Consider the following 21,701-nt stretch of genomic DNA (forward strand, 5'->3'; position numbering starts at 1 on the left):
GATCATTGAGCATATACTTCTCGATTCTTATTTCAACAATATACCCTGGGATCCAAAGCCCAAACTACCTTGATATCAGTTCGATCTCAGTCTTTTTTCATATTAAAATTTCCGACTAAAATTTTGTACAAAAAATAACAAACCCCAATCCCTAATTTACACTCGTCCATTAATGCTCAGAACGAACCCCTCATGATGTGCTAGACAAAAAAAAAAAGTAATTGACCTGCGCCGATTACTGGTCCTTGGAGCCAGCACCGAACATGCCAGTGAATGAGCCCTTCATGCTCTGCATCTGCTCCTGGCGGGCCTTCTCCTCCTCGGCTGCCATCTCAGCGAGCCACTTCTCGCCGTTCGCACGGATCTCTGACTCGATCATCTCGTAGTTCTTTTGACCACGCTCGCGGATCTGATCCCAAAGCATCTTGCCTTGAGCGAGACCCTCGGAGGGTGTTTGCTCGCCGTTCAGGGTGGCAGAAGACTTCAAACCAAGTGCGGCAGCAAAGTTACCCAGACCACGCGAGGGCTTCTTCTTCTGCTCCTCGGCAAGGTCCTTCTCGAAGCGCTCACGCATGGCCTTCTCACGCTTGGCAAACTCGACGGGAATAGGAGTGCCATCAAACGACTTCAGCACGGTACGCACGTCTTCGACACCCATGCCAGCAAGGTATTCCAGGAAGGGGATGAGGGCGACCAGTGTCTTATCTTTCGGGTCTCCGGTCCACTTGTCCAAAACAATGGCGTTCTCGGGCTGGTGGCGGGCGTGCTCCTCTTTGGTGTCGATGAGAATAACCTTGGAAAGGTCACGGTTGAGATATTGCAAATCCTAGAAGACAATTAGCATATGATGACTTGGAGAAAGAAAAGAATGAGAAGTTGGCATACCTTGATGTACTCTCCATCCTTGTATCGGGTCGCCTCGCGGAACAAGGGCCAGCGGATGATGCGGTAGGGGTCGAGTTTGCGTAAGACTTGGTCGGCCATCATACTGGGCACACTGGTGAACAGGACGAGCTCATAGTATTGGTTCAGGTAGCGGAGGAAGTAGTCGACACCAGGTCGCTTGGCAACCCGCCATCCGTGCTCACGGGTCCATTCGCTGTGAACGAGAAGATCCTCAAGACTGAGCACCAGGGTGTAAGGCTGACGCATCTCGGCGTCCTCATCCGGAAGCAGCTTGGGGAAAGCAGGGTCCTTGTAGTAGCTGGTGAGATCGCTGGTGCGGGCCTTGATACGGCTGTACCAGAGACCCGGACTCCATCCAGATGGAATCTCAGGGTGTTGGCTCGCCTCCTCTTCGGTTTCCCAGTTGCGACCCAGGTAACCCATACCAGCAACACCAGCAAGCAACATAGCGGCGTATACTATGTTGGCCATGCGGGCCTTGCGGCGGTCGATAGATGTCTCATATCCGCCCTTAGGAATGTCACCACCACCTCTGCCATCCGCGCCATACTCTTCTGACTGGGTAGGATCTTCTGTGAGGTTCAATGGTCCCTTCTTCGTACGCCCTTCCAATTCTGCGGTCAGCGTCGATGGAATACCTTGTGTCAGATCGGGGAGAGGTGTCTGTGGGGCTTGTTCTTGTTCGACCTAGAAAGACAACGTCAGAGGTGATTCATTTCTGTAAAAAGTGAAGAGAGTCTCACAGATTCGGAAGGTTGTGTAGGTTCAGCTTTCGTATCAAACTCAGGTTGCTCTGCGGTAAAATCATTTGGAGCTGCTTTGGGAGTATTCGACTTCGCTTTGTTCGACTTTGCCCTTAGCTGGATGGCCGGGGAAAGCTTGTAAGCAGCGTACGGCGAGGGTCGCGCCGACAGGGTTGATGCCCGAACGGCAGAGGCAAAGACATTTGGCCTCGTTAGAGGCAAGACTGCACGACTAAGCATTGTGTATTTGGTTGAAACAAATATGTCCTGAATGATGGGATAAACCACAGTCTCCCGTTAAAAGTCGGCGTGATTCGGTACGGCGGAGGATCTGGACCATCCATGCACTTTGTTTATATATCCACCCCCGTGGCCACCAAGTCTTCTCTCTTTTTTCTTTTCTTCTTCAGAAAGTTCACCCAGACATTAATTTGACCTATCAAGCAATTTCTCTCTGCATGCCGGGTTGTATTAGCTGGGGAGACCAACGAAGATCTTCTTCATTCCCACTACCAAGAGCGCAGCAAAGGTTTTTCCTGTGAAGCTGCGCTCCGATCGTGGGACACAAATCTTTTTTAGTTTTCCTTTTTCTCTCTTTTACTTGATTACCAGAAATATGATCTTCCTGTCCAAATCTAGACTTGCTCGTATCTCATAGACTTCACCTGCATATTCTGCAATCATGGGGTTCAAAAAGAAGATGATTCATTTTGAGGAACAACTCTCCGATGTCGACTCCGAATCAGAGGCAGAGCCTCCGACCTTACTGCGATTCCCTTTCCTCCATCTACCGTCCGAGATCCGCCTGCACATTTATCATTATGTCCTGTTCACGCCAACTCGGAAAAGTGCATTGAAGCGCACTGGTGGCAGTGTTGGGTCTTCGGCAAAGAAGAGCAAACCTCTAGCACCATCCTCGCATCGCATCGCCCTATTCCTTGTCTCGAGACAGATCCACGACGAAGCCACTCACTACTTTTATTCAACCCAGACATTCCGTGTGTTCCCCATCCAGGACTTCTTGCGTATGCCCACTATACGGGCTTTGCCTCGACGCCACCGCTCTTCGATCACCACAATTGAATTGATCGTGGGATCAAGTTGGACCGCACCCCCAAAGTCATGGGTTGTAAACCAGGGATTGGGATTGCATGACATGGATCTTGTACGCACGTTGAAAGTGTTTGTGCAGTGTGACCCTTCACACCCTGTGTTTGAGGGCTTTCGTATCTCCAAGGATTACTATACCGACTTCTGTGGCAAATTGTTACATCAAATCTTGGAACGGTTGCCGGGTCTAGTTCAGGTCGAATTCGATGCCTGGCCCTCTGTAGAGAAGAATGGACATTTGATGACTCGTTTGCTTACGGAAACTCGGGATGCTCAGAAAAAGGTCCTTTGGGGTCCTGATAGAGGCTGGACCGATACTCAAGATGACATTCACGAGAAACATGACACCAATGACATGGATGCTGCCGTTGATGGCCTGCGGATCTACTCCCCTGACGTTATGGAAGCCTTGAGCAACTCGCTCCAGACAGTCAAGTTGGAGTCGTGATAGACCCATTGATCGGTGGATATTGTTCACATTGTTACGATATATATACATTGCGCGGCGCATAGATGATATGAAACAGACTTATAGACACACACTTACTTCCAACAACAGGCCAAATGCCATTCTTATTGACAATGAATTTATTATTATGTCAAAATTTGAGTAGATTTCATTCATCTGTTGGTCTGGTTTGGTAACATAAAGCCCAACCAATCAGTAATAATTAAAGCGGTTTGATTGGCACACTTTTCTAACTCTTTAGAGGTCTTCATCAACTTCCATGACAGCACCGTTTGTGTCTTCTTTGGGTGATTGCCGTGCCACCGAAGCTTCCTTGTCAATCATCTGCCGCGAGACAGCAACGATGTTATCCTCAATCAACTGTTGACTTACATCCTCGATGTCTGTAAAACGTCAGTTGCTGTTCTTTGCGGTTATTGTTACAAGAAAGGAAAAAAAAACATACGCTTCTTGGGATCAAGCTTGCCAACGTATCTCGTCTTCAACTGATCCTTGCTCAGCTCCGTCTCTTCCTTGATCCGTTTCTCGTAGCCCTCCGCAAGAAGAACAAGCTGCTTCATGCGGTCCACGTTGTGCTCACCCTCCTCGTGGAAGTCACTCATCTCCAAGGCCTCGGTCCATACATGCTTGTGAAGGTTCATCAACATGTTCTCTTCCAATCCTGTCTTACGGTAATCAATCGCAATGCTGTAATAGTGGCGGTTGAGGCCGTGAATCAGAGCCTGGATCGAAGGCTTGTTGAGGTGACCCAAGTTTGATGTAGTCTGGCGGGGCTCCTGACCCATGACCACTGTCTGAGGCTGGATGAGACGGAAGGCGTCAATGACGACCTTGCCCTTCACTGACTGGATAGGATCGACGACAACGGCAACTGCACGCGGTGTGAGCTGCTCGAAGGATTGCTGGGTGTTGATATCGACCGAGGAGAGCCAGCAGCCGAAACCGGGATGCGAGTGGTACCAGCCAACAACAGTTTCTGGTCTGTACGAAACTATCAGCATTGGGGAGCCCTCCATTATATATCAGCTGATAGGCTTACCGTCCCGTCTGGCGAAGCATTTCCATCATTTTAGTCTGGAACACGGGATCCACTGCCTCAACACTAACACCTGTACCGCTCTGGGGCATAGCAAAGACGTCCACTACCCGAACTGTGTATTCATCAACGAACTCGCCCAGCATGAGGCCCATGACCTCCATCGGGACACCCGCGCGTCCATGTCGTAGCATCTTCAGCAGAGCCAAGGAGGAGATGTGGACGGTTTCGGAGTTATCAATCAGGTTTGGGGTATCCTAAACAACGGCTCTTATTAGTCAATGTAGATAAACATGGTGAAGCTAGGCTAGGGTGTTGCCATTAATGCCCCCTCAACAAGGCGATTAGAGGTCTTATCGAACTTACACCACCAGGAGCAGCAGCACCTCCCATCCCCATGCCTTGAGCGGCCTGGAGCATCCGGTTAAGGCGATCCATAGTTAAGAGATATCCGAAAAGAGTTGATGAAACGAGAGTAGAGAGGGCGAAGCTATCGCTATTTGGAAGCTCTGGAGCAAATCGATATGTCTCTAGTAGCTTGGTATCGCTGCAACAGTGTTCAAAGAAAAATACAAGGTAGCAAAAAACCCCAACAGATGTGATATTAGGGAGAAGATAACAAGGTTGTCGAAGACGTGTTAAGTGATGATGAGCAAAGCCGTGGGAGCTTTGCCTGACGAAGGCGGTGTGTGGTTCGGTCGGCTTCCGCTCCTTCGCGGGCGATTCTCTCTCCTCAATCTATTCTTCAATAAAGCCTGAATAATGACATTGGCTTGCTATTGTGATTAAGTTCTACTACCTAATCTTCGCATTGCGGGATCTGGTGACAATAGGTGCCCATTGCTGCCTATTTACCCTCCTAGGAACATATCTGCATTGCGCCCGCAACTACGCTACTTCATCATTCCCCGGATCTCAACTTACACTTCTTGAACTTCACCTTTTTCCCACTTTCAACCTCGTGACACCTCAGTCATTCTCTGCAATATGGCTTTAGAACCTATCTCTGATAGACTCCTCGGGTCTAAAAATAAGAAAGTCGCTTACTTCTACGACTCCGACGTGGGCAACTATGCCTATGTCTCCGGTCACCCCATGAAGCCTCATCGCATTCGCATGACACACAGCTTGGTGATGAACTATGGCCTCTATAAGAAAATGGAGATCTACGTGAGCACTCTTCTGCTTTTTTCTCCTGTTTGACCCTTGCACTAACAAGTCAGCGTGCGAAACCTGCCTCAAAGTACGAAATGACCCAGTTCCATACCGACGAATATATCGACTTCCTATCCAAGGTCACACCCGACAACATGGACAACTTCTCGAAGGAACAGAGTCGATACAATGTTGGAGATGATTGCCCCGTGTTTGACGGTCTCTTCGAGTTCTGCGGAATCAGCGCTGGTGGCAGCATGGAAGGCGCTGCACGACTGAACCGCAACAAATGCGATGTTGCCGTCAATTGGGCTGGTGGTCTTCACCACGCCAAGAAGAGCGAAGCAAGTGGCTTCTGCTACGTCAATGGTATGTTGTCTCGGTGCTCAAATTTCTGTCTCAGAAATCTAATATATATGAAGATATTGTTCTCGGAATTCTGGAGCTTCTGCGCTTCAAACAACGCGTTCTTTACGTCGATATTGATGTTCACCACGGCGACGGTGTCGAAGAAGCTTTCTACACGACTGATCGCGTCATGACCTGTTCTTTCCACAAGTACGGCGAGTACTTCCCCGGTACCGGTGAGCTTCGCGACATCGGTGTTGGGCAGGGTAAAAATTACGCAGTTAACTTTCCTCTCCGGGATGGTATCACTGATGTCACATACAAGAGCATCTTTGAGCCTGTTATTAAGAGCGTGATGGAGTGGTACCGCCCTGAGGCCGTAGTCCTCCAGTGCGGTGGTGACAGTCTATCTGGTGATCGCTTGGGGTGCTTCAACCTGAGTATGCGAGGACACGCCAACTGTGTTAACTTTGTTAAGAGCTTTGATCTTCCAACCTTGGTTCTTGGCGGTGGTGGCTACACCATGCGCAATGTTGCACGAACATGGGCTTATGAGACTGGTATCCTTGTCGGAGAGCCCCTAGGATCGGAGTTGCCATACAACGACTACTACGAGGTAAGATTCTCGTTTCTTCCTGACTACCTAGGTAACTCATACTAACTGCATTAGTACTTCGCTCCCGATTATCAGCTTGATGTCCGCCCCTCCAACATGGATAACGCCAACACCAGAGAATACCTGGACAAGATTCGCAACCAGGTTGTTGAAAACCTCAAGCGCACGGCATTTGCTCCTTCGGTCCAAATGACGGATGTGCCGCGAAACCCCATGTTGGATGGCATGGACGATGAGGCTGATGACGTTATGGATGACCTCGATGAGGATGAGAACAAAGATAAACGGTTCACACAACGACGATTCGACCAACGCACCGAACAGGCTGGCGAGCTCAGTGATAGCGAGGATGAAGACGAGAACGCCGCCAACGGTGTTCGTCGCCAACAAGGCGTCATGCGCCGTCGCAATCAAGTCAACTACCGAAACCTCGAGCCGGACTCTGGGCTGGATAGTGGCATGGCAACCCCGCAAGATGGCTCATCTGCGGCTGATGGAGAAATGGATTTTGCTCATGACGCTAATATGGGCGATGCCCCACGCACTGGACCCGAGGCACCTGTTGCCGCCACAGAACCCCCGCACGCTGATGAAACCCCCATGACTGATGCCGATAACATGGGTATGGAAAGCGAGGAACAGGAAGCCTCTACTACCTCTCAACATCAGTCTCCTCCTCATGATGAAGATACTACCATGGAGGACGCTGCTATCGCTGAGCCTACTACGTCGGAACAGGCTCCGGCGCAAGCGTCAATTACCGAGGAGAAACCCCTTGTCGAGAGCTCCACCACCTCCCCTGTGCGGACCCAGTCCCCTCCGAAAGAGGCTGCCGATTCTACCCTCGAGAAGAGTGCGGGAGCTTCTGCTCCTACTGCGGAAACCGAGGCAACGGCGACCAAGGAAGAGAACCTAGGTCAGATGACAGAACCCAAGAAAGAGGAGTAGCTGTGATGCAAAGACGACGATATCGGATCTGGCGCAACGGACAATGGCAGAAAGGTGTTATCGGTTAACAGCGTGCTCGCATCTTGCTTGACACCAGGAGGACATTACTCGTGGCGGAATGGCAGACTCAAATCGAGGTTTTACCTTGAAATGTTTCGGGGGATGGCGGGTTGCTTTTTATGGACTTTCAATGAATCATTTCATATTTTATCTTCATCCCTGTGCTATCTGCTTTTACTTTCGCATAGCTTTTTTTAACGGTTACAAATGTATTATTCAGTGAAATGCAGTCTTCCAAAACGTTACAACGTTTGAACCTAGAAGTATACTAGCGATGCCTCAGGCATTAGGATTTGTGACTATTCCAAATGGGGTTAGCATTAGGGCAAAGTTGATGGATCTGGGAAGCCAATCACCTGCCAACGCCAAGATTTTACGCACTTTGCCCACTAAGCGAGAAAGCACACCTCCAGTTTGGATCCTCGACGTTCGACCTCTTGTCGCCAACCTTTTTCACCCAACTTCCCCCGTGATCATCAGCCATCATGTCTAAGAGAGGGTGAGTCTCCCAGCGATTCCCTCCGTGGCCCCATTCGATTCCGAACCGATACAGAATTATTTTGCAAGCATGGACAAGCAACACAGCACGTTTATGTCGAGAGGATAGAATGGGGCTCGGATTGAGAAAACAACGAATCGACACGAAGGAATTTACTAACGATTAAACAGTCGTGGCGGTGCCGCCGGCAACAAGCTCAAGATGACTCTCGGTCTGCCTGTGTACGTCTACAAATTTCCTATCGTCTAGTCTGTTTCGAATGTGCCTTTCTTGCCCGCCGGATCCCACAAGTCATTTCCAGTCGATCAAACGCCCTCAGAAAAGCATACACCATACAACAAAACGAAAATACCGGCGGGAAGAAAGGAAAAGAAGATTGGATCTCCACTTTCAGCATTCGAAACACGACGTCTTCAAGATCTAGAACAATTTACTAACGGGTCCCTTTTTCGTCAAACAGTGGCGCCGTGATGAACTGCTGCGACAACTCCGGTGCTCGCAACCTGTACATCATCTCCGTCAAGGGTACCGGTGCCCGTCTGAACCGTCTCCCCGCTGCCGGTGTCGGAGACATGGTCATGGCCACCGTCAAGAAGGGAAAGCCCGAGCTCCGCAAGAAGGTTATGCCCGCTGTCGTTGTCCGTCAGAGCAAGCCCTGGCGCCGCCCCGACGGTATCTTCCTGTACTTCGAGGACAACGCAGGAGTTATCGTCAACGCCAAGGGTGAGATGAAGGGTTCCGCCATCACCGGCCCCGTCGGAAAGGAAGCTGCTGAGCTCTGGCCCGTACGTTATACACTCCACATGGAATATGGATTCCTATCCATGTTCCTCCCTCCCCTTCTGATCCAAAATCTAACATTTCTTTTCCAGCGTATTGCCTCCAACTCCGGTGTCGTCATGTAAAGAGAGAAAACCCGAATTTTAAAGAAAAAGAACGATACCAAACCTCAAATCTGCTTGGGACCTGGAATGCGGTGCATATGAGACCATAGGATTAAAATGGGAGCTGGACAGGTGGTGTCCATTTGACGAAATCCAACTGTTTATTTTAAAGCCGGTTTTATCCTCCATCTTCGTGTTTCTCCCTCCCTTTACTGGCGACTCTCGGAAGTATTACTTTAAAATCACCTCCTTTTGCACTGCCATTGCCCGTTACTTCGAGGGCTGGCCTAAAGGTTTTAGGCTGTATGGGAGGGGACTTGGTCCTGGCTGTTTGTTCTTTGGCCGATATATGAACTCTGATATGACCACCAATGGCTATACCTACGTAGACCCTGTATAGACTCTGCGTAAACGTATTTAATCTCTGCACTACTGTACGAGGCATAACTTCAATAAAGGTCATGTTATAAAAGTTCATATCTGCTTGACGGTCCGTTCTGAAAATATATATTTTGTATATTGCAATATATGTGTATCCAAATGGAAACTGCCTGGTTTATCCAATGCCGTTAATAGTATAAAAAAAAAACATATCTACAACCAATTTATTTCTTCTGTCCATTCTGAGTCTTCTGTTCTGGCAGGACTTTTCGAACGGCTGTCTTCGCCTGAGCACCGCCAGTTAGGAAGCAAAGCAGAGCCACACCCAGCGTCACTAGCACGAGGATATGAACCACCCACCAGATATGCTGCACGCCAGCTGGACACATAGTGATCTCATAGCTCCACTCACCAGCAACCTCGTCGAACCAAGCTGAAAGGAGACCGGCATTACCACCAAACTCTCCCATCATCGAGCGGAGGGTCACCTCCCTGATAGAAGGGTCGTCGATGTGCTGGTTCTCATTAAAGCGCTTCGCAGCCCACTTCCAAGCCCGAGATACACCATCGTCGCCGGCTGTTTCAGTGCGGTTGACGAAGTGAACAGTATCACAGCCCGTGTGGTCATGCCCCGTAAGAATGAGCCCGTTCCGGCCCTGGCCACCAACAAGCGCATTCTCGTCGCCGCTCAGCCCAAAGATGCCTTGCAGGATCCCGCTAGCGCTGATTGTTTCGCTGAGATGGTTCTGCTCCTTGAGACCCCCGTCAAGCCACCGGGGCACGCCGTCGGGACCATCCTGGTCGTCAGAATCGCGGAATGAGAAATACGGGCCGTCCGTACATATGCCATCTTCCTTGTGCAGGGGTAGATGCGTCAGAAGCAAAGTAAAAGTCGACCGGTCCTCGACCGGCGAGAGTCGATCGGTGATCAAATCGTTCAGATAAGAATACGTATGGCTCTGGACCTCCGCAGAAAGAGCGGGGGTATCGAACATGAGAGAATTGAGGTTAATTAGGTGCAGAGTAGGGGTAATAACCTGATCTCCAGCAGACGAGGACAAGATGGGCGGGTGTTCGAACCGCACATCCCAATTCGCACGGCCAAACGCACGATCAAAACGCTCCATCCGTGCCTCGCTGATGTCCCCCGCATATCCAATATCATGGTTTCCCGCGACATTGATCACGCGTCTGGCCCAAGCCCGATCCGCACCCGGGGGTTCCAATGGCAATGCATTGCTGCCGTTGCTGCCCTGGCTCCAACCTGCAGCACCGGTTCTGGTGATGTTGTCGTCGACTCGCTCTCCGCTGCGGAATACGCGGTTCCAGTACCGGTGTTCTCGCCGGGCGAATTCGTCGTCGGAGATCCATTGGCTCCCTACCAAGTCGCCTAGGACCGTTGTGTGCGTCGGCCGGGTCCACCAAAAGAGCGTGCGGTAGATGTGCGCGAGGTAGTAGTCGTTGCCGAGGAGGTCGAGGCGTTTCACACTTGACTTCAAGGCGCGTGGGAGGTCTTCGGTTGCGAGGGTTTGGAGACCGGTTGTGATGTTTGAGAGTACATCCTCGTTTAGCAGAGGTGAAGTGGAGGCGTTGCCAATTGCTTCCTGGATGGCGCGCCAGTGGGTTTGCACGCGGGGGTATAATTCATATTCGGGGAAAGGGAGTGAGGAGTCGCCTTCCAATTGGGGGTCTGCAAGGACTAGGAGTCTAAAGATGGCGGGTTGACTGTTCGAGTCTGAGGTTGATATACCGAGGTGTTGGAAAAGCGTGTTGATCACTGAATAATGGTATAGCTGTTTCTTGCTTGACTGCGAGACAGACTGTGGTAGTGGAAAGGCGCATCCGTTGAAGACTGGGTAGAGATAGAGGTAAACAGTGGCGGTCACTGTGAGTGGAAGAAGGAGCGCAAAGGTGCGGGAGAGTAGCCAGCGGAGGGACATGAGGGATCTAAAATGACAGAAGAAGGATAAATGTTATAAAGACCTATACATCATATTGAAAAGAATTGTCTTGAATGGTGGAAAGGAGAAAGAAACAAAGGTGCGGACATCGCTAATTGAGAATTAAAGATAGTTAGCGCGCATATAGTAACACCGGCTATAGGATCGAACTACCCAAGGAAAAAGACAAACTAGAGTCGAGTCATGATAAGAAATCTACCAAGTATGATGATCCTACGACGAGGAAATATTTCAAATACATAGTTAAGCTCCAAGGTTGTATAGTTACACAATATATAACTAGTTAGGTGGCCATATACTGCCCGTGATAATGTTGGCGGTAGATGTGGCGGTGAGAACAACCATAGTGATCAGTAGAAGTAAACAGCTATGGTTATGTGAATTATTATATTATCTACATTTGCAGACTCAATTAGTATAGGGAAGAATGCTTGGGTCCAGTAAACTTCGTGTCCATAAGCAAGTTAATCACATACTCCCACATAAAGCCCCCTGGCGACCAAACGTACCTGCAATGACAAAATTGGCCCGAGTCAACAAAGGGAAGAAGTCTGAGCGAGGGGTATATCACATCAAACGCCAGCAAAAAGAATGAAAACAAAAATGGCCAAAAAGATATCCTTCGCATAATTTCAAGCAAGGTCACACACAAATAAATAAGGACCCAATGAATATTCACTTAGATTCAGTCTTCGCCAGAGGATCCGGAAGCAAGGACGAGTGGCCATTGTCCAACTCTCCAAGGGGGTTAGATAGAGGTCGTTCGAGGCCTTCATTTGTGCTATTAATGTCACTGCTGTTCGTGTCCTCGAACGAGTTGGCATCAGACTGGCTGAGGTTCAAGCCCTGGATTTCGAGACCCGTCTCTTCCTCTTCCTCGTCGATGGTCTGCTCGGTCTTGGTGCTGCCCGAAGCGGGCATCAGCTCCGGCGGCCGCTGGTTCATCAGCCGGGCTTGTTTCAGACTAATGGTCTTTTGCTTGTTGCTAGATTCCACTGCCTGTCCGAGATCACGTTCGATGGTCGCTTTCATCAACGCTGCCATCCACAGACGACCCTGCTGGACATTGTCGACCTGGAAGTAGTGAGTGGCCGGTTTTGTGAACTGCACGGTGCGTGAGTTGCCTGTCTTTGGGGGCACCAGCTTGAAGAAGAACGGCCCACTGCCGTCCTTGGAGGTCAGAGATTGAATGACCGAGGGAGTGGTGAGCTTCGTGCCACCAGAGCTCTCCACGGTGTTATTGGCATTGGCTGGCAACGCGGTGGAGCCAGTGATGGTTGCGTGTAGAGCGATAATCGGATCTTGATCCGCTCGCAGGACACGGTGAGCGGTAATGTCGATCAAGCCTCTTTCCTCGGTGTCGTCCTCGGAATAGTAATAAGACAGACGACGACCGCGCAGGATGAACAGACGGGGCTTCCAGGTGGTCATCAAGTTGGAGGATCTCTTCTTCATCCATCCACTATAATCACAGCCATCCATCTGCTCCTGTGGTGACTTCTTTTCAAGACCTCGAATATAGGCACTAGTCTCCTTTTTGGACTTGACGGTCCGAGGACGGACTACGAATCCTTGTCCGTCCGTGGCGGCCTTACCAGACCCATCTGTACTATGCCGTTCCGAGCTCTTGGACGTCGCCGATGGAGTTGTGGATCCGGTGCGAGCAGAGGTGGGATCAGACTCCCGCGGCGAGTCAGGCGACACCGAGGTGTCAATCTTCTTTCCAACAACGTCGGATATGGCACGAAGGCCCATGGCTCGGCGGAACTTGGGCCCAGCATTCTTCAGCGGCTGGAATTGCAACGGCGAAGCGCGAGAAGAGGAGCTTTCCGAATCACCTTTGCCGCGAGAGAAGTTGGCGAAGAATCCACCACCGTTACTGGTTTTGCTCTCGGTGGTTGACGATTGAGCGTTCCCACTCCGATCCATTGAAACTCGCGTGCTCAAGCTCCGCAGCCGACTCTTCGGTGGCGTGCCGTGATAAGTCTGCGCTGCGGTGGAGACATGCTTTGCTGCGTCACGGATCGAGTCCATACTGCCAATGCGAGAGTGGCGCTTCGTCGGGGATATCGCTTTATATGGCTCTTCCGCATAGCTTGACTTTCGCGAGTGATTGTTTAAGCCGACACCGGCGGACCCCCGTTTCTGAAGAACCCGGCGGCTTCGCCGCGAGTCAACCTCGGTTCCCGAGAAATAACCCCGATCTAGGTCCTCAATCTGATCCGGGGTGCTGATATAAGAGTTGGTGTAAGAATCCGACTCAGCGGTAGGCGGTCCGCTCTGGAGGCCACCTGGACTAGTTCCTGCCGAGGTTCCTGGGCGAGCGGGCATGGATTGGGGGCCGGAATTCAGAGTCCAGGACCGGTCGAACGAGGGTTTCTTCTGATGGTGACCAGCGAAAACCGAATCCGACATGCCGCGTTGGGTGGCGTCAATGGAAGAATGCCGACGCGTCTGATTGAGATCACGGAGCGATGCGGCAGAAATTCTCCTCGGCGAATCATGGCTGTACGGAGGGGTATGCGGCGCCATGGGCGAGCTGTTGTTGCTGGCCAGTCGGGGGTGTTGCACCGGTGCGGAGGCTCGTGGATAACCAGCCCCGGTCTTTTCTGATAAGGACGGGATCCGAGGAAGAAGGGGACCGGTGTGTCCAGCGCGAGAGAATGCACGTCCATCGGAAGGTCCTGAAAAGCTGGAAGAGATGGAATCTCTCGTGGCTTGCTGTTGACTGAAACCTTTAGTCTCTTCTTGGAATGCCTTGATCTTGTGCCAGGTCTTGAGCCGTTTGCCCATGACTCCAAAATCAAATTCCTTCATAAAGATAAAATCTTGATCCATATCAAGAAGCACATCACCGGTGATCTCTTGTTCCTCAAATATGTCACAGTGCTTGGGATCAATGCCGAGCCCGCGCAAGCATCTTGAAGTCTGTGTTTGACTCCATTTCCGCACCTCTTGCTCGGTTGGATGATTCTGCTCCTCGTCGTCGGTTTCATGTCCATTGATATAAGAAGCCCTGTGGCCAATATGGCTACTGTACTCGCTGCCGGAATCATTGATCGTCCTAGGTTCTTGGGTCGACACGCTGTGACGTGGGGTGTTCATATCCGTGATGTGCTCGTCAATGACACTCAACGTCTCATTCATGACCGGACTTTCTTCGCCATTCAGGTGATCGTCCATAGAACCACGGAAGGCTTGCTGAATATCGGCCGCGAGGCTTGGGCGAGGTAGCGGAGACGAGGCGGATCGATGCTGTGTGGGAGAACCGATTTGCGGTGACTGCATATCGGAGCTAACGTGGCGCGATGCTTGAGGGGTGCTCTGCCCACTCCCGACTGATGCGAACGATGACTCTGTGGGTGCGGAGTGTTCCAATTGTACTGGCGACTCTACAAGTACTGGCGACTCAGCGAGTGTCTTTCTTGGAGAGCCGTTGGTAAAGTCTGTTGTGCACAGATATTAGCTTGGAGGAAATAGACGGGGGGTGTGTGGTGAGGGAATCCTAGGGTGGACATACTCGCAGGGAAGAGACCAGTTTGTCCCGTCCTAAGGTTCTTGCCGTAGTACCAGGCATCTCCAAATCCTTCATCCAACTCGATCAATTCAATCTTGTCGCGGGGTAACATGATCAGTTCATCTTCTCCGCGCCCGCCAAATTCGTCTAGTTGGAGTGTTAGAAGTCGGGCGCATCCTGAGAAGCGGGAGTCACAGAAATCGAGGTGTCGCACACGACGTCACTTACGAAGAACATCTAGAATGTCACCAGGATGAACACCCTGTGGTGGGCCCATGGTAACCATCTCTTAAAATTCCGTGTTTCCAGTCAAACGAAAACTTTCAAGACATGGCACCCTTTGGGGAGGAGTGCAAATTGCAAATTGCAATCGCGTATCCCTCTGGGACAGGAGTAATGTAATTTTGCAGAAGGGTGAAAAGGGGAGAGAATGTGAGAAATCTAAAGGGAGATCCGGAGAGATTAGAGAGAGAGGATTAGGTTAAACAACTCGCGGGGCTCGGGAGCACGAACCTCGAAGGATCCCGACCTCGGGGAGGTAGCTTGAATCCTTTTTTTTTTTTTTTTCTTTCTTTTCTTTTCTTTTTTTTGGAAGATTATATCTGTGCAAAGATGATATATACCAGATTGAAGCAAAGGATGTTCAAGAATCTTGATATGTGGAACACACAGAGACACACACACACATCCAAATGAATATAGTCAATATAGTTGATATAGTCGATATAGTCAATATAGTTGATATAACCAAATACCACAAATTTACGCAAAATTGCAAAAAAGCAAAGGCAAAAAAGTGACGTGTGTAAATTGTAAGAAGTCTGGACTTCCAAGGTTGACACTTTCCGTGGTTGAGAGAGATGTTGAGCTGAGGGGTGGCACAATGTTCAAGGGTATTTACATCCATGGGATATAATTATAATTATAATTACAGTACAATAATTACAATTACTATAATTACTAGCTTGAATGGTAATTAGCAACATAACTTGAATTTAGTATTCCGTTTTCGTACATAGTACATGGGTATGAAGTACACTGCTTATATGCAGATGAACCCGGTCATTCTTGCCCAAGTCTATGTAACCGATCTACATAGTTATTCATATTCATATCGCTTGGATTCATTTTTAAATTACACTAATTAGGGGATATATGATTAGGAATGTTATGGTAACTACCTAGGTATATGGTGTAGTACCTGCGTCTAATATGCTTTCACTTTGCACGGTACCATTCCTATTATGGTACCCAGGCGCTAATTCAATGTCTAGGGTTCTTTATTCAAACGTTGTTTGTTGTAAGCGCCCTTTATTAAAGAAACTCGATAAAGTCCAAGAATCATTATCATGTTTCAACACTTACTTGATCGTCATGGTATCACCTAAATCACGATCACACACGAGTGCTGATCATATTGAAGAGTCCAATACTACCGCCAGTCTGTTTCTAGGCGGCGTGCGGAGGAACTGGATGGGCCCGCAGACTAACGTTCCGGAGAACTCGGCTACGCGAAATCCTCGCGTTGAGGTTAACCTTCAAGCTCCTCCCAACTCTCTTTCCCATGAACCTGTCTTAATGTCCCCCGTCACGCCTGGTGAGATCCTTACTCAACCTCCCTCACGTGGTTCTGTTCATACCGCAAAAAACCCCAATACGCGAGCGACGGCACTTCCCTCACCCGTACTCAGTACAAATTCTCACCCAAGTCCCGCAAGCCCCGATACGATCGTTTCAAATAGAATCTCCACCTTGCCACCAATCTCTACACAACTCACAGTACAGCGCAGCAATAATGAGCGCATGGCAGTCCAACAGGCTTCTCTCGGCGGGCACGCCACGTCACAACGCGCGACCCAGTCCCCTCTAACGCGACCCAACCAATCCACGAATTCGCCCTCGGTCACAGACTTACTCGCAGGCGCTAGCACACAAGAACAGACAGTCTCGGCATCACGACCTAGTTCGCAACAGAATCAGCAGAATCAGCAGAACCAGCAGAACCAGCAGAATGGGGGAGCACAGGAATTAGCCATCCCTAATGGGGCATGGGAACAATGGTCTGCTCAACTGGACATCTTGGAAGAGTATTTGTCTGCAAAGGGAGCATTACCTCCTGCTCATTCGAGGGAGAGGGATGTTATCCGGCCTCGGATTAGCCTATTGCGCCAGGCCATTAGTCGTAAGGACGCTTTTTATCTGGTGATGCATCAAATGTACTGCCAATATAGCATTGATCCAACTACATTGGGTCAAACTGGAGCCCCTGAATCGGGCATGCAAGCACTCACGGATCTTCTGGAAGACAATAAAAAGATGCATGATGCCGCTACCTTTGTGTTTGCCCATTTCCCAGACTCTCCACAGAAGTTGATGCAAAAAAGTGGTACCTCCAGGTGCTGTCCGGTCTTCCTGTGTTTTTATCACGGTTTGCAACCAGATGGCTGGGCATCTACGCCCAGGCCCGTTATCCCCCGTTGGTCTCTTATCTTTGGTATATGCTGGCTTGTCCATCTCCAATTTTGATGTCGGTGATGTTCATGTGTATTGCACGGGGCATTCACCATGAGGATTATGTCAAGCCCCTTCTGGAGGTGTTTTGGAAAGATTTAAAAGGTTTCTATCAGTGTAGGGATTTTGGACTTCCCGAGACCACTCAGCAGGCTCATGACTGGAGTATCACCCAAGAGTATCTCAAATTTCCACGTTTGCCTGAATATCCATCACACACATCATCTTCCTCTCACTCCGCACCACCTCCCAGACCTCAGAATCAAACCATCTCTCAAGCCGCCTCAGGTGTGCCGTCACCCCGTCCCAGATCTTCGGTCAGTGGTGTCAGTCAACTTGCCACTAATCCACCTGCCCAGAGCCCACTTGGCGCACCTTTGCAGAATTCCCCTTCAAATTCGCCCCAGGGGCAGGTTGTTGGTCCAGCTGCTGGGTCCTCTCAATTTGGCGTAAACTCACAAATTCAGACTACACCACAAACTCATTATTACAACACCATGTCACAGGACCAAGCACAAGGTCAGGGACAAGGACAAGGACAAGGTCCGTGGTATCCGGTGAATTCACATGTGAATCCACGCATGAATCCACAGATGCAAATGCACATGCAGGCAACGCTTGGACAGATAGCACCTTCTCAGAGGTACCGAGCAATACCAGGTTCACATGGTCAGCAAATGCGGCTTCGAACATTGGCACCTACGACTTCAATAGCGCCTGCTAACCCTTCCACCACTTCACTCCAATCGAGTGCTCTCACCTCTACACAGCCAGCGCAGTCACTCCACGCTCCATCGCCCATATACACAAGCCCAACTACAACAAACAATATGGCCCATCACCCGATGCCACCACAAAGGCCTAATAATCATCACAACCGACAGAATTCGATGACAGTGCAGTCATCTGTTGCGCCGAGCACACGCGCGCCTCCTCAGGGACAACCTCCTCATGGACAACCTCCTCATGGACAACCTCCTCATGGACAACCTCTTCATGGACAGAATTTCCAGCCTCTACCTAGCTCTGCCTTCCTCCCGCCCCCTGGCTACCGAGCACCCATGATGGTGACTCCAAACCCAATGCGTCTCGGCCTACATCTGGTTGGTCTTCGTGACCCCATGAAGAGGCTAATAAAACAGGGTCAAGATGGCAATGACATTGAGACTGAGTTGTTTACCTATCTCAATACCTTCATTGTCAACCCAACCGTCGTCGACGTTGACCAGCCGATCTACACGTGGAATTTCTCTTTCGCGGGTAATGAGTGCCAAAAATTCCCACACATAGCTCACGGGAAAGAGACCCAATATTCGGTTTGGACCTTCAGGCCTGGCTGCCGGATTATTCGCCTGCGATGCATTCGTCTTCCTGGAAATCCGGATACTGTGACGGAGCAGACCTGGTCCACCACGGCCACTTTCTGGCCTAGTGTCTTTTACATCACTGTTAATGGCAAAGAGCTCTATGTGCGCCGAAAGGTTCACAACGGAAAGGATTTGCCTCTAGACATCACCGAGCACCTCAAAGCAGGTGAAAACAACGTACGGGTCGATATTATCCTAGGACAGGATGAGTGCAAGACCTCCAAATTCGTCTTTGGGTTGGAGAACATGGAGGTCAGCGAGTTCGATCAGATACTCAGTCTGATCCAGTCCGTCCCAGCGTCCGACTCTCGCGCGGCAATCAAGAAGCGTCTTTGCCCCATTACCGATGACGATGACCTGGCGGTTGTCACCGATAACCTCACAATCGACCTAGTAGACCCCTTCATGGCACGCATCTTCGATGTCCCCGTCCGGTCACTCCACTGCAACCACCACGAATGCTTTGACCGTGATACTTTCATCAGAACCAGGCATTCCACATCCGGCCAGACACCGATGGTCGATAACTGGCGCTGCCCGATTTGCAAGGGAGATGCACGCCCGCAATTCTTGGTTGTCGATCAGTTCCTTGCTGAGATCCACGCCGTGCTCACCCGCACAAACCGACTTAACGGGATCAGAGCAATCCAAATCAAAGTTGATGGAACCTGGACCTTCAAGTACGACACCGATGAGATCTCGCCCGGCCCAGACAACAACACCTTCTCTGCAAAACGCAAGGCTGAGGACTCTTTGGGCCCTGTTGCTACGCGCCCCAGGATCGACGTGTCTCCTGGTAGCCACACTCCGGTCGTCCGGACCCAAGAACATGCAGTCATTGAATTGGATTAAGGAGTTCATCGGGGTTTCCAACAGAAGTTCTTCCCTTCTTCTTCTCCTCTTCCAACGGCACTGGCCTTCAAATACCTTTTTATCTTTACATGCATTTGAAAAGAAAGATACCCCTTATTGCGTGCTCTTCAAACGCATTTCTTCCATGTTATCTCATGATCTGTCCTTTCTGGCGTTGGAGAGACTGGATTCTATGGCTGCGTCCGGTTTTTTCTCTTTGTTTTTTTTTTTTCTCAAGGTATCACGAACATGATGAAATTGTACTTAAAAATGAACAAAAAAAAAAAAACATATTGAACCCAAGCCTTCATGCTGAAACGCATCAAGCCTAGTTATGGTAATCATCTTGCCTTACCTCTCCAGTAGTGTAGACTAAGAACTTGCTTATATATATTCCAGATATATCAGTCTATCTGGTATCGGCATTAGATTATACAAAATATATTATATTGGGCATTTAGATAGTACACCAAGTGCTAAGACTACTTTCTGACTCTCCTAACATGACTAACGAGGTTCTCAATGACACCCTCGAAAGCCTCTTTTTCGCCAACTAATCCATCCCGCCGCTTCAGCCAGTACTCCAATACCGAACTAGCGCGCTGGGCAAACTGGTTTAGTTCCTGGACATGCAGCTTCAACTCTGGATCCGTGAGACCATTCAGTGCAGCATCGGTAGTGGCACACAGCCGGCGGACCGCTGAGAGATCTATTTCCGGCGCCGGCGGTGCGCCGCGGCGAGGAATAGTCTTCTGGCGGGAGGGGGCTTGTCCCTTTTCGGTGTTGTTGTCGTTGCCTTCTTCTTTTCGGACTTGACTGGCAGAGCGAGCGCCGGGGCTCTTTGCGCCGGTGCCTTCAAGATCAATAGAAGGTAGAACGAGCTTTTTCTGTTTGGAGGCTGGAAGGATCTCATCGAGATCAACGGGCACGCCTAGGGATACGAGGAATAATCGGCGGATGCGGGATTTCACCCAGTTTTGGGGCTGGAGAGGGGGTGGTGCCACAAGCTGGGACCATAGTGAGAGGGATCGCTCGGTGCTGAAGATTGCTGCGGAGTCTGGGATTGGCTCGACGGGGGTGAGAGAGCTTATGTCTTGGGATTCGGGGAAGAGGATGTTGAGGGTGTCTTGGAGGGAATCGAGGAGTTCGGAAGTAGATTTGAAGGTGTCAAAGTCAATGAGAGGTGGAGGTGCGTGATCTTGCTGAGGTGCTGCAGTTTCGTCTGCGGGAGCTTCCTCTGCACTGGGCTCTTGGAAGCCGTCGTCAAAATCCCCAAAATCATCATCCCCCATGTCTTCCTGCTCTTCTACAAATTCATCAAAATCATCACCCGCTTCTTGTTTTTCATATCCGTGGTCGTCGTTCATGTCATCCTCCAATGAGAGGTTTTTGGTTTCCAGGTCTGTATCATCTATTGGGACATCCGGGACGGTCTCTACCGCATCGGGTAATGTGTCACTTGTTGAGCTTGTATGGGCTTGTGGGTGTGGTGGTAGGTCTTCATCGGCGGGTATTGTATCCACTCGCTCGAGCCGTGTCTCAGGAATTTCTGTTGAAGTTCCATCAACCTCAGGAGGTGTAAGACCGAGTGCCGGTGGCATTGGGTTGCCCTCGGAACCTGAAACCTTGGTCACCGCGTCGGGCACAGCATCGGCGAGACGCTGTTCATGTGCCAACGTGCCAGGAACTTCGCCATGGCTAAGCTCGTCAGGGTCCACCTTCTCGACCACTGTGCGCGGAATCGGCGAGCCTTCAGGACTCAAGGTTTGGTCCTCTGACCCCGCGGGCGAACGTGTCTGGCTGTGTGAACCTTCTGGAATAACCTCGATCTCGTCGGGAACTGCATCCTGTTCTCTCTTTTCGAAGGCGGCTGTGCCCGGAATCTCGCCATGTTGGGTGCTGCTGTCAACCCTCTCAACTCGTGTTCGTGGGACAGGGGAAGTGCGACCGGATTGTGGGAGTGACTGGAGTTGAGGGTTGCCTTCATTAGCGTCTGAGAAATATTCATCGTCGCTTTCAGAAGCTGCTTAGAAAAATGTCAGTTTCAAAACAAATATTCAAGTATATCCAAGGGAAATGTACTATCGCCAGCTCCTGGATCTTGCAATTCCGTAGTCCTGTTGGGGGGCTCTAGATGCGAACTAGACAAATCGGACGGCCCCTCCGACATGATTGCAGCTTAAATTCAGGATGTTATAACATGAAAAAGGGGCACACAGAAATGAACAACTCGAAAATGCAATGGGGCCGTGTGTAGTGTGCAGTGTGCAGTGACGACCTGTTGCCCTGCGATCGATGTGAGTCCAGAACATATCTGCCTTAGGCACCAATTCTCACT

General features: G+C 50.1%; 9 protein-coding genes across 9 annotated transcripts; 4 read left to right on the top strand and 5 right to left on the bottom strand.

Annotated features, from left to right (window-relative positions):
• Positions 1-235: 235 nt before the first annotated feature.
• N7516_004581 (protein translocase subunit TIM50) lies at positions 236-1,889 on the bottom strand (the record flags this gene model as incomplete). The annotated part of the gene is made up of 3 exons (XM_057217301.1): positions 236-826; positions 886-1,593; positions 1,650-1,889. 3 exons carry the CDS (start codon positions 1,887-1,889, stop codon positions 236-238), a joined length of 1,539 nt encoding a protein of 512 aa, XP_057079184.1.
• A 442-nt stretch (positions 1,890-2,331) lies between these two features.
• On the top strand, positions 2,332-3,207 carry N7516_004582 (uncharacterized protein; the record flags this gene model as incomplete). The annotated part of the gene is made up of 1 exon (XM_057217302.1): positions 2,332-3,207. The coding sequence occupies one exon, from the start codon at positions 2,332-2,334 to the stop codon at positions 3,205-3,207; it is 876 nt and encodes a 291-aa protein (XP_057079185.1).
• Positions 3,208-3,465: 258 nt separating this feature from the next.
• Positions 3,466-4,702, bottom strand: N7516_004583 (proteasome regulatory particle lid subunit RPN11; the record flags this gene model as incomplete). The annotated part of the gene is made up of 4 exons (XM_057217303.1): positions 3,466-3,611; positions 3,674-4,209; positions 4,268-4,521; positions 4,631-4,702. The coding sequence occupies 4 exons, from the start codon at positions 4,700-4,702 to the stop codon at positions 3,466-3,468; spliced, it is 1,008 nt and encodes a 335-aa protein (XP_057079186.1).
• A 549-nt stretch (positions 4,703-5,251) lies between these two features.
• On the top strand, positions 5,252-7,331 carry rpdA (histone deacetylase RPD3; the record flags this gene model as incomplete). The annotated part of the gene is made up of 4 exons (XM_057217304.1): positions 5,252-5,434; positions 5,488-5,788; positions 5,842-6,383; positions 6,438-7,331. 4 exons carry the CDS (start codon positions 5,252-5,254, stop codon positions 7,329-7,331), a joined length of 1,920 nt encoding a protein of 639 aa, XP_057079187.1.
• Positions 7,332-7,876: 545 nt separating this feature from the next.
• N7516_004585 (60S ribosomal protein uL14) lies at positions 7,877-8,795 on the top strand (the record flags this gene model as incomplete). The annotated part of the gene is made up of 4 exons (XM_057217305.1): positions 7,877-7,890; positions 8,061-8,111; positions 8,351-8,675; positions 8,763-8,795. 4 exons carry the CDS (start codon positions 7,877-7,879, stop codon positions 8,793-8,795), a joined length of 423 nt encoding a protein of 140 aa, XP_057079188.1.
• Positions 8,796-9,379: 584 nt separating this feature from the next.
• N7516_004586 (uncharacterized protein) lies at positions 9,380-11,095 on the bottom strand (the record flags this gene model as incomplete). The annotated part of the gene is made up of 1 exon (XM_057217306.1): positions 9,380-11,095. One exon carries the CDS (start codon positions 11,093-11,095, stop codon positions 9,380-9,382), a length of 1,716 nt encoding a protein of 571 aa, XP_057079189.1.
• A 696-nt stretch (positions 11,096-11,791) lies between these two features.
• Positions 11,792-14,919, bottom strand: N7516_004587 (putative polarized growth protein (Boi2); the record flags this gene model as incomplete). The annotated part of the gene is made up of 3 exons (XM_057217307.1): positions 11,792-14,562; positions 14,637-14,780; positions 14,862-14,919. The coding sequence occupies 3 exons, from the start codon at positions 14,917-14,919 to the stop codon at positions 11,792-11,794; spliced, it is 2,973 nt and encodes a 990-aa protein (XP_057079190.1).
• Positions 14,920-16,007: 1,088 nt separating this feature from the next.
• On the top strand, positions 16,008-19,363 carry N7516_004588 (MIZ zinc finger domain protein; the record flags this gene model as incomplete). Its single annotated transcript, XM_057217308.1, has 2 exons — positions 16,008-16,970; positions 17,018-19,363. 2 exons carry the CDS (start codon positions 16,008-16,010, stop codon positions 19,361-19,363), a joined length of 3,309 nt encoding a protein of 1,102 aa, XP_057079191.1.
• Positions 19,364-19,845: 482 nt separating this feature from the next.
• On the bottom strand, positions 19,846-21,533 carry N7516_004589 (DUF5102 domain-containing protein; the record flags this gene model as incomplete). The annotated part of the gene is made up of 2 exons (XM_057217309.1): positions 19,846-21,386; positions 21,446-21,533. The coding sequence occupies 2 exons, from the start codon at positions 21,531-21,533 to the stop codon at positions 19,846-19,848; spliced, it is 1,629 nt and encodes a 542-aa protein (XP_057079192.1).
• Between the last annotated feature and the right edge of the window lie 168 nt (positions 21,534-21,701).

This window comes from Penicillium verrucosum (assembly GCF_028828655.1).
Source record: "Penicillium verrucosum strain IBT 35672 chromosome Unknown utg000001l_segment0_segment0, whole genome shotgun sequence".
NCBI classification, from domain to species: domain Eukaryota; kingdom Fungi; phylum Ascomycota; class Eurotiomycetes; order Eurotiales; family Aspergillaceae; genus Penicillium; species Penicillium verrucosum.